At 49.9% G+C, this 11902-nt stretch overlaps 1 protein-coding gene across 1 annotated transcript; it reads left to right on the top strand.

The window, feature by feature from the left end:
• Positions 1–10942: 10942 nt before the first annotated feature.
• Positions 10943–11902, top strand: LOC102456756 (olfactory receptor 51G2-like). Its single transcript, XM_006113354.2, has one exon. The coding sequence runs from the start codon at positions 10943–10945 to the stop codon at positions 11900–11902; it is 960 nt and encodes a 319-aa protein (XP_006113416.2).

An 11902-nucleotide genomic window follows, 5' to 3' on the forward strand; every position in this document is an offset into this window, starting at 1 on the left:
GCCTTTTCCCGAAAAAACTTCCCCTGCGTCCAGACTCAAGCCGCGTTCTTTCGAAATTATTTCGAAAGAACGCGGCTTTTCTTTCGATGGCAGTAAACCTAAATTTACGAGGAAGAACGCCTTCTTTCAAAAGTCCCTCTTTCAAAAGAAGGCGTTCTTCAATGTAAAGAGGCCGTCTTCGAAAGAGAGCATCCGGACTCACTGGGTGCTCTCTTTCGAAAAAGCGGATTTCTCTTTCGAAAGATCCGCCTGCAGTCTAGACGCGATCTTTCGAAAGAGGCTCTTTCGAAAGATGCTTTCGAAAGAGCCTCTTTTGAAAGAAGCCTGCAGTCTAGACATAGCCTCAGAGAAGAACAGAAGACTGGCCACATTGGATCTGAGCAATAGTCTGTTGAGTCTAGAATCCTGTCTTCTGGCAGGTGTTTCAGAGGGAAAGAACAGAACAAGGCAATTATCGAGGGATCCATCTCCTGTTATCCATTTCCAGGTTCTGGCTGTCAGAGGCTAGAATACCCAAAGCATAATGTGTCCCGGAACATCTTTGCTAACACATATTGATGGACCTAGCTTCACAATATCCCTCGGCAGAGTTCCACAGTTTGACTGTGCATATTGGGAAGAAGTGTTTCCTTTTCCCTGCTTTAAACTTGTTGCCAATTCAGTTCATTGAGGCTATGTGTACACTTCACTCGCAACTTGAAATAGGATACGCAATTTGCACTACGCAAATTGTGTAGCTTATTTCGAGTTCATTTTGAAATACACTGTTTCGAAATTTGGTGCTGTTTGCACAATGAATGCAGATGGGTATGGGACACCTACATCAAGTCTGTGCCTCTGAACTTCTCCCTCCACCTTCCCTGTCCTAAATATGGACGGTGCAGTCCACAGGACTCAGGGGACATGCTGACCAGTGAAGGGGTCAGGAGGCTGCTCTTGCCCATGGCACAATATTGCACTAGGAGGGCAATGACGTAGCAGGGGCCCATTGTGCTGCCTTCAGTCAGAAAGAGGCCGTCCGAGGGGAGTGGCTGTCATTCAGTGCTCGGAACAAGGGCATAGAAGAGCAGCTCCATTGCAGGTCGCAGTCCCAGAGATTGAGCGTGAGGCTCCTCAACCAAGAGAGGAGGAAGGGACGCTCCCTCTCGAGGGGGATGGGCAGCAGCCCAGAAGTGCTGATACGCACATGAGCACATCTCAGCCTTGGCTCTTCCTCGTCTCTCCAGGGTTACAGTAGCTCCAGATCCCTCTGCCCAGTCTGCAAGGCAAAGCCATTTCCCCTGACAGTCTGAGCACCTGATGTTAGTGAATAATTTCTTCCCTCCCAGGAGACGCTCAGAGGCTGAATATGCCCGGTTCTGCTTTCTCCTCTTCCCCTGCTCACAGGGCCCAGAGAATTGCCCAGGACAACGCGAGTTTCCTCAGGGACTGTACTACAACCATAAAGGTCGCTCTGCAGCACACGGAGAGTCAGACATGTGAGATTCCTACGCTGGTGCTCAGGGCTCAGCCTCCCTGACACGCTGAAAGATTTCATCTCTCTGCTAAGAAGCACTTCAGTGAATTGCCTGTTTCTGCAATAATGTCAGTGCTAAGACATGAGGAAGATTTCCAGTTTTCAAGGCAAGAACAATCAGGAGAGGAAGTCGCTAGCACAAAGACTTGAGCTGTTTAGTGTTGTCAGAAACAACAGTCAATTTACCTGGGAAAACTGGAGGTAAAAAATTATTAGAAATCATTTAGACAAAGATTTGTGTTTCAGATGAGTTCCTTGTCTCTCCCTGTGTCCTTCCCTCTGTCTTGGTAGCTTCCCTTTTCTGGTGCATGAGGAGATTCCTTTGGCTCACTCATGTTCCCCAGTTTAGACATGTCAGCACTCTGCTAGGGAGTGCAGCCAAAGGCTCTACCTTGGGTGTCTGTGAGACGAGAGGGTGTCTGTGTGACTGGTCAGATTCTGCTCCTCCCTTCTGCCCACAGTGGGTCACTCCAGATTGACTCTGGCCTCCATGAGAGCACAATGTGGATCCTGGAGTTTTGGAATCCTGATTGATCCTAGTGCCAGAGAAACTGGGGTTTCTTTCAGATGCTTTCAGCATCTTGTAGACTAGTGCGCACTGTAGCAGGATCCCGAACTGTGCTTTCTGCGGCTGGGATCCAAAAGCCAACCACTGCGGAGGAGTCTGGTCCCAATGAGATCAGTGGTAAAACTCCCAACCAGACCATGAGTTCCCCCTAACTCCACGAAGAGAGACTTAAATAAACATCCTGTTAACTGTCAGTGACTTCAACTGGAGTCACCCTGGGGACTCTAACTCTGGGTGAGCTTGTGGGGAGCACAGAAGAAATGCCAGGAGGGATCCAGAAACCTCAAACTCACCGGCTTAGAGTTTCATAACAGTCACGCTAACATTTTTTTGTGTTAAGAGAGAGGAATCTGCCCTGCCCCTCCTCTGCATCTTTGGGCGTGGAGAGGACGAGACACACGAAGAGACTGTAAAAATAACAGCACGTGCCTGGCTCAGAGGAAATCAGATGCTTGTAGAGATCTATCTGGGGTAGGTCCAGGAATGCACAGAGTGGGGGGAGCAGAGGGGCACATGCAGTATACAGATCACAGTGGGGTGGGATCCTGAAATCAAGTGAACTAGGGCAGCGGTGCACAACCCCATGGGGGTAGCAGCTGTCTTCCTGGGGGTCGCAGCACTTTGATACTGGCCCACTGGTATTTTCTTTTCCCAGCCTGGTGCACGGTGCACACACGGCAGGGATGGAGAGAGTGGCTTTTTAAAAATTTTTTACTCAACAAAAATGTTCCCAGCTCCAGGGGTCTCCAATGAAAAAAGGTTGAGCACCACTGAACTGGGCATGAGCAGCCTGACCCATTCACGGTCCAAAGAGGTGACACGAGCCCTCCTAGGGCATGTGGTGTCTTGGGCAGTGCTGTATCACAGAGCACACGGCAGCAGAATATCCCTGACACCTTCCCCTACCCAGACCCTTCCTCCTCACTTGAGCAACCCCACTACAGCTTTGTCGTCACGTCTGCAATTGCCAACACAGAGGAGCAGCCTGAGGAAGGTCTGTCTGGGTTTAGAATGGGTTGCGATACGGTAAAGCTTTGTGTCTTTTGAAGGAAAGTCCTTTGTCTCTTTGAGGTCCCCATGTCCTCTCTTCCTTCCGCTGGGCCTGTCCCTCTCCCCTCCCCTGCACAGGCTGAGCTGCCAATCAGACAGGCAGATCAGACTGAACTCCCCATTTCCCCACTGCCGGCAGACACTGAGTGTAATGTTGTCTGAGGAGATATTTCTGTGGGCTGTTACTGTCGGGTCTGACACCTGATTTTGGTGCTGTGGGTGGGAGGTATCACTACGTGGAAAGGCTAGAAATTGTCTCATGTCCTCTCTTTTCCATCCCCTTTGTGAGGTAACAATCCCACGTCTTTCCAACCCCTCTCCACAGAAGCGTTCCCTAGGCCTTTGGTCATTCTCTGCAATACACTGGGTGGGAAGGGTGCCCAACACTGCACAGGGATGTCCAGAGGAGGGTGAAGCATTGACTGATGCATCTTGTGATGTTGTGTTTTCTGTAGGGTCCCCATCATCCCTCTTGTCCGGGTCCCCAATGTTTTGTGCAGTTTCTGCCCATACAAGCACCGTGCACATGGTTTTCCACAGCCGTGCTCCATGACGCCCAGGTCCCTCTCTGAGTTCATACAGTTCAATTAGAACCTTGCTGGCTGTTTGAGGAGTTTGATTGTTTTCCTCCAATGGGCACTTGTGCTATAGAGATCGACTCTGCGGTTCCTCTGCCATCTGCCACCCACTCTTCTGGCTTGCTCAGCTCCCTCTGAGGACTTCTGACTCTGAGCTAAAGAACCTGGAAACACCTGCCAACGTCGCCACCTCCATGCTCAGCCCCTTTTGTAGACTGGTAATAGCTAGAAAATATCAACGGTACCGTTTTCTATGAAATGTGTAAACCCCGCACTTTGTCTCTCTCTTCCCAGGTACCTGGAGGATTCTGAGCCAAATCCACACATCGGCCACCTCATGTCTAATTTCAACCTCACCTCTTCTGACTCTTCTGTTTTCATCCTAATGGGCATCCCTGGCCTGGAAGCAGCCCACATCTGGATTGCCATCCCCTTCTCTGTGTGCTACACGATTGGCCTGTTGGCAAATTTCATGGTTCTCTTTATTGTAGGCAAAGAGCAGAGCCTGCACAAGCCAATGTACTTGTTGATCTGCTTCCTGGCGCTCACCGACATCGGCATGTCTTCCTCTGTTGTGCCAAAGACTCTGTGCATTTTGTGGTTCAATCTGAAAGACATTACTATGGGAGGCTGCCTCACCCAGGTGTTCTTCCTGCACATGGTTATTGTGATGCACTCAGGCGTTCTCAGCACTATGGCTTTCGATCGCTACGTTGCCATATGCAACCCTCTGAGATATGCCACCATTCTCACGAATGCGCGCATAGCTAAACTAGGGCTAGTGGGTTTAGTAAGGGCTGTCCTCTTGATTTTGCCCATTCCTCTGCGCCTAAGCAGGCTGCCGTTCTGTGCCAACCGCACTATCCGCCACACATACTGTGACCACATGTCTGTGGCAAAGATCTCCTGTGGGGACATCACAGTCAGTCAGACGTATGGATTGGGGGTGATATTATCAGTCTCTGGGTTAGATCTGACACTCATTGCTCTGTCCTATGGACTGATCATCAGAGCTGTCCTCAAAGTCTCCTCCAAGACAGCCCACCAGAAAGCCCTCAACACCTGCACAACCCACCTTTGTGTGATCCTGGTGTCTTACTCTTCCTGCCTCTTCTCCTCCCTGACACAAAGGTTCGGCCAGAGCATCCCTTCCCCAGCACAAGTCATTATTGCCAATGTCTATGTCCTTGTCCCTTCCATGTTCAACCCCATCATCTATGGGGTCAAAACCAAAGAGCTTCGTGCCAAAGTGAGTAAATACATGTGCAGAAAGCAATCGCCTGGGACTACTGACCCTAAACCTGCATAACAAGAAGGGGGAAGGAGACCTCCTCATTAAACAATTGTGCTCTGCCAGAATCTTCAGAGTCTCAGATGTTCCTCATACCCAAGGTCTTAGCATTCAGTGACTCCATTGCTCAGTTGTCTCTTTCTGATCAATAGCATTACCCATAAGCCCTCTCCTCAACACACTTTGGGTATGTTTACACTACAAAGTTAATTCGAACTAACGGACGTTAGTTCGAATTAACTTTGACAGGCGCTACACTAGCGCTCCGCTAGTTCGAACTTAATTCGAACTAGCGGAGCACTTAGTTCGAACTAGGTAAACCTCATTGCACGAGGACTAAGCCTAGTTCGAACTTACTAGTTCGAATTAAGGGCTGTGTAGCCCCTTAATTCGAACTAGTGGGAGGCTAGCCCTTCCCAGCTTTCCCTGGTGGCCACTCTGGGCACCACCAGGGAAACTCGTCTGCCCCCCTCCCGGCCCCGGAGCCCTTAAAGGGGCACGGGCTGGCTACGATGCCCGTGCCAGGTGCAAGCCTGCCAGCACCCAGCCAGCAGACCCTGCACCTCGCACGGCTCAAGCCAGCCACCCGATGCCCCCCAGCTCTCCCCCTCTTCCCGGGACCAGGCTGTCGGCTCTTGGGAGCCTGCCCAGGACCGCAAGAGGCGGGCACCCGCCTGGTCTAGTGCAGACATTGTGGACCTCGTCCACGATCTCCGCACTAGGCACAGGAAAGTGGCCGTCTAGGGCAGGAGACTTGCCAGCCTGGCCACCCAGGAGCAGGTTTGCATGAAAATCAAGGTGGTCCACTGAGACCCCCGTCCCTGAGCCCTGAGCTTAGAATGGCCGTACTGGGTCAGACCAAAGGTCCATCTATTCCAGTAGCCTGTCTGCCGACAGCAGCCAACCCTAGGGACCCTGGAGGGGATGGACCAAAGACAGTGACCAAGCCATTTGTCTCATGCCATCCCTCTCCTGCCTTCCACAAACTTTGGGCAGGGACACCACTCCTACCCCCTGGCTAATAGCACTTCATGGACCCAACCTCCATGAATTGATCTAACTTCTCTTTAAACTCTGTTCTAGTTCTAGCCTTCACAGCCTCCTGCAGCAAGGAGTTCCACAGGTTGACTATTTGCTTTGTGAAGAAGAACTTTCTGTTACTAGTTTGAAGCCTGCTACCCATTCCTTTCCTTTGGTGTCCTCTAGTCCTTCTATTATGGGAACTAATGGAGAACTTTTCTTTATGCACCCTCTCCACACCACTCATACTTTTAGAGACCTCTATCATTTCCCCCCTCCGTCTCCTCTTCTCTAATCTGAAAAGTCCCAGTCTCTTTAGCCTCTCTTCATATGGGACCTGTTCCAAACCCCTGATCATTTTAGTTGCCCTCCCCTCTCCAAGCCTCTCTCTTGCCCTCTGCCACCTCCTTTTCCCAGTCTCCCCCAGTTTTGTTCAATAAAGAGATTCTATTTTTGAACACATGTGTCCTTTATTTTGTACATCAGGAAGGGGGGCTAGGGAGGGGTAAGTGGAAGAATGTGAGGGAGGAATGGGGTACGAGCCCCCGATGGGGAGGACTGGGCTGGCTCTGCGGGCTGCTCGGGGTGGAAGTTCTCCTGAAGCCCCCCGATTGTCCCCTCCCCCCGGATGGCAGCCTGCGGCAAGTGCAGCCGGGCTGATGGCCGAGTGCTGTGATGTGCCCAGTGTGGGCACTCAGGGCACTCCAAGTCAGGACTGCTTTGCAAGTGGGGCACCCCTGAGAACTGTCTGTCCGGGGTGGGGGTCGGGTCCCTTTAAGCACAGCCCTCGGCTCTCCTGAGGCAGCAGCTCCATGCTCTAACTCTTACTCTGATGCCCTGCCAGCACTGCTTCCGGCCATCCTTAACCTCAGTTCAGGGTCCACTCAATGTGGACATGCTAGTTTGAATTAGCAAAACGCTAATTTGAACTAGTTTTTAGGTCTAGATGCGCTAATTCGAATTAGATTAGTTCGAATTAACTAATTAAGTTAGTTCGAATTAGCGCTGTAGTGTAGACATACCCTGAGACTGCTTATCCAGACAGTTATGCGCACATCTTAGAGTAGCCCCTTCTAAGTTGTATTTGTTAGAGAAGAAACAGGCAACCCGGGAGTGAATGGGGTAAAAGGAACTGCTTTATTGCCTACGCATGTTTACCTCGGACATTAACACAATGTACGAGTGGCCACAACCTGGCGTTAGTTAGACCCTATTATCTATTTCAGTGTGTTAATTCACACATCTATCACTACTTTTCCTAAAACCTTATTTGGTAAAGTTAACTCCCCTAAAATTAATATTAATAAGCAAATTATGAATACAATTATATCCTCCCCTAACAAGTATTTACAGAATTTCTAATTCAATCAGCACATTCCTATGGTACAAACTAAAAGGTTACAGAGATTACAAGGGTTTTAACCCTGAAGATATTTTATACAGCGCCAATGAGGATAAGCAAAAGACACAGCTAAGTAGGGCAGCTACATGCTTTCCTAGGCTGCAAAATGAAGGGAAAGAGCATGTGCCAGAGTAATGCCTGCTTTGGCTGTGCTCCTTACCACCAGCCCAGCCCAATAGTATTTGTCTCATTTATTGATAAGAAGCTCATGCAAGACCTTATCAAATCCTTACTTAAGTCTAGGTACCACGTCCCCTCCCATCAACAAGATTTGTTATCCTATCAAAGAAATGGGATTGGTTTGGCAGGATTGGTTCTTTATAAATCCATGCTGTCCGATATGTATCACTTTATTATTTTCCAGAAGTTCTGGAGTGTGCCCAGTAGGGAGAACAGCGCAACAATAATGCTAAACCATCAGAACGTATTTGTTCTGCCGTGTACATGTGTTACGGTATCACTCAACCAACTGTGTGGCTGCATCTAGACTGGCATGATTTTGCGCAAATACTTTTAACTGAAAAGTTTTTCTGTTAAAAGTATTTGTGCAAGAGAGCATCTATACTGGCATGTGCCTTTGCGCAAAAGCATCCGTGCCAGTGTAGACACTCTCTTGCACAAGAAAGCTCCGATGGCCATTTTAGCCATTGGGCTTTCTTGCACAAGAAATTAACATGGCTGTCTACACTGGCCCTATTGCGCAAGAATACTTGTACAAGAGGGCTTATCCCTGAGCTGGAGCGTCAAAGTATTTGTGCAAGAACCACTGATTTTGTACATTACAAAGTCAGTGTTCTTGTGCAAATACTTTCAGCCGGTGTAGGCAAGCGGCAAGATTTTGCACAAAAGCAGCTGATTTTGTGCAAAATCATGCCAGTCTAGATGCAACCTGTGTGTTTTACGGACTGGCTCTACTAGCCTCTTAACAAAAATCTGTAGTGCAGAAACACCCCGTTAGACACCTGTGGCTGGTCTCTGTCAGCTGACTCTGGCTTGCGGGGCTGAGGCTCAGGAGTCATGTCATTGTGGTGTGGCAGCTCAAGCTTGGGTTGGAGACTGGGCTCTAGCACCCTGTGAGGTTGGAGGGTCTGTGCGTGGGTGATATGGAGGGGCCGAAGGCCTGTGAGTGGCAGGACATAACACAGGCCCCCTTGTCTCCTCAGAGCTAGAGGCACAGAGGGGAGAATGGTTTGTGAGGGGCAGGGTGGGGGAGCAGCCCCCTTTTCCCTTCTCGGGAGGTAATATGGAGGGTCTGATTATGTGGAATGGGCTGGGGATGTGGCTAAAGGGAAGTTGAGGGGAGCAGGTCATAGAAAAGGTGAGGTGGGGGAGGAGGGTCAATCTCTATAGAATCACAGAATGCTAGAACTAGAAGGGACCTTGAGAAGTCATCATGTCCAGTCTCCTGCCCGCACAGCAGGACCAAGCACCGTCTAGATCATCCCTGACAGGTGTCTGTCTAACCTGCTCTTGAGTATCTCTGGTGATGGAGATTCCACAACCTCCCTAGGCAACTTATTCCACAATACTCCAACTGAACACTAATCAGTAGAGTAGAGTGGAGGAATGACTTCTCATGTCATGCTCACAACACTCCTGTTAATGCCTCCCAGAGTCATGTTTTCTTCTGGAAGGGAAGGAGGTGGAAGAGGGCAGGAGGAAAACTGGAGGCTGGAATGGCAGCAGAAGGGAGTATGATAATATGGAGATAAAGAAGGACACTGGGCTGCAGGACCGAACCGAGGAGGTGGAAGGGCAGGTTGCAGGCTCTGGGGCATGGAGGGCGGAAATGGCTGACAGGGTGAGGTGGGGATCCTGTGGGGAGGAATGGCATGTGTGGGGAGAGAGGTTTGCTGGGCTGGAAAGGGGGCTACACCATGAGTTCATGGGCAGAGGGGGCTGTAAGGAGCATGCAGGGGAAGGGATGGATGCGCAGCTTACACTGGGGGTTCCTAGGAGGATGGTTGCTGTGACAACCAAACACCCCAAGAGAGCTAGGGGAGATTCCCCGTGGCTGCTTTGTGTAAGATCCACTCTACAATAAATGGTTCCAAATCCAGCTAATGGAAAGTTTCCAAACCCAGTCACCCGTGTGCCGTACAGCGCAACGTCGGTGTGGCTCTGTACCAGGACATGTGGCACTTTGGCTCACTGAAGCACAGACACCTCCTGGCCTGTCAGCTGGCACCTCTCACAAGAGTGAAATTCTCCTTGGGAACAACAACTCAGGTTCCATCCTGACCCAGTGTGAGTGCCGACCCCTGACTCACCGCGGTGACCCCATTTACAGCAGCTCTGAGATGGATGATTGCAGCATCTTCCAACTCATCAGGGGGATCGGATTAACCGTTAATCCCAGATGCTGCACCAGTGTAAACGGGGTCCCTATAGAAATAGTCCATGTCTACCAGACATTTCCCATTTGTGCCGGCAGAGATAAACTGTGCAACAGTGCAAACGACAGGGATTCCCAGTTGACTCACTGATCCTCACGAGCTTTCCCCAGGTGCTATAAACACTGCCACAGCCTGTCTGACAGACACAGGCTATGTTCCCGCACAGAGCATTCCAGCTCAGCTTACTCGGGGACAGATGGTGGCCGATCTCCAGCTCTTGTGTTAGTGGCTTTGGTAAGTGCCCTGCTCAAATTGCATTGATTTCACTTATAGTAACAGGCAGTCTCAGTGGTGGGAGTCATTTCATCTGTGAACAACGAGCTGCTCATTTTATTCTCAACGACATTATCACTTATTTTGTGAAGTCTCCCAACGCCCTAGGATGACAGGTCCCCGCCCTGTGATGTTTGCTCGACAAGCGCTCGGTGGTGCAAACATTGTGTATGTGGGGTGAACTTTTCCATAAGCAAGGGACACAAACCCCAGTGAAAGCCGCCTTGTGTCCTCTACTCCCTTTGGCACTTTTCTGCGAGGGCCACTGACTTGCTGGGACTGTGTGTGGGAATAAGGAGCCTAGGAATGGCCAGGCCACATCTGAACTCTGGTCTGTCAACACCGATAACCTCACTGACAGTCCCTAGCCTCACACGCTGGACAGGAAGGGCACCAGTAATCTTGGAAAACCCAGCACTGAATAGCCTACCAGTAGCTTATAGCCCATGGCAGAGGTTGTTGTAACCACTGAAAGAATGACAGGTCCTATCTGAGCCTCCTGCAGTTTCCGGGGACATGGGACTTGTGTGGTGTGTAGCACCTCTCAGGGTGTCTGCCTGCTGGGGACACTACGTGGGACATTTGAGCTCTTTGTCTTTGCTCCCACAACACTGAATTTCAGGGGGGCGGGGGAGGTTTGCCTGGGTCAGGAATACTTAGGTCAGCTGGGCTGAGGATCTGTGAGCTCCACAAGGATTTTTCAATAAGATACTGACTCCACCCTGTTTGCAGGGCCATAGCAGGAAGGGCCATATTATCTGTCAGGGTGTCATTCGTGTCTTGCTAATGTCATTTTTCATTGCAGGGAATGTGGTTTGGTAAACTTAGCAGAACCTCCCGAGGGCATCATGCCAACCTGCAATGAAACCAACACCAGTCGTACAATCTTCCTCTTGTCAGGCATCCCCGGGCTGGAAGCTTTCGGCCCCTGGATCTCCATCCTGTTCTGCTCCATGTACCTCATGGCATTTTTAGGAAATGGTCTCATTCTGCTCGCGATAAAGACACGGAAGAGTCTCCATCAGCCCATGTACTTGTTCCTTTCCATGTTGTCCATCACTGACCTCGGCTTATGTGCTTCCACCTTGCCCACAGTGCTCAGCGTCTTCCTGTTTAACACCAGGGAAATTGATGCCGATCTCTGTTTGGTCCAACTTTTCTTTGTTCACACTTTTTCTAACACAGAATCTGCTGTACTACTAGCTATGGCCTTTGATCGCTTTGTGGCCATATGCCACCCGCTGAGATATGCTTCGATTTTAACCAGTGCCAAGGTAGGAAAGATTGGGCTGGCGACAATAATCAGGGGTAGCGGTCTGAATATCCCATGCCCCATTCTTCTCAAGAGGTTGCCGTACAACAGGATTCAACCTCTCTCCTATTCCTATTGTTTGCATCCAGATGTGATGAAGGTGGCCTGTGCAGACGCTACGCCCAGTAGCTACTATGGCTTGTTTATTGTTCTTTCTACTCTGGCCTTGGACTCGTTGCTCATTGTCTTGTCTTACATCACAATCCTTAACACAGTGCTGAGTCTCAGATCTTGGCATGAGCGCCTCAAGGCCCTGAACACGTGCGTATCCCACATCTGTGTCACCCTGCTGTTCTACATTCCACTGCTCAGTATGACAATGATTCACAGGTTCATGAAAAATGCCCTTCCTCTGAGTCAAAATCTTAGTACGTATCTCCATCTCCTCCTCCCTCCAGTGCTAAACCCCATTGTGTACAGCATAAAAACCAAAGAGATTCGTAAACAGATCATGAAGATCTTTCAGAACTATTCCACTAAGAGATTCCGGCACTGA

This window comes from Pelodiscus sinensis, chromosome 1, assembly GCF_049634645.1.
Source record: "Pelodiscus sinensis isolate JC-2024 chromosome 1, ASM4963464v1, whole genome shotgun sequence".
Lineage (NCBI taxonomy): Eukaryota > Metazoa > Chordata > Testudines > Trionychidae > Pelodiscus > Pelodiscus sinensis.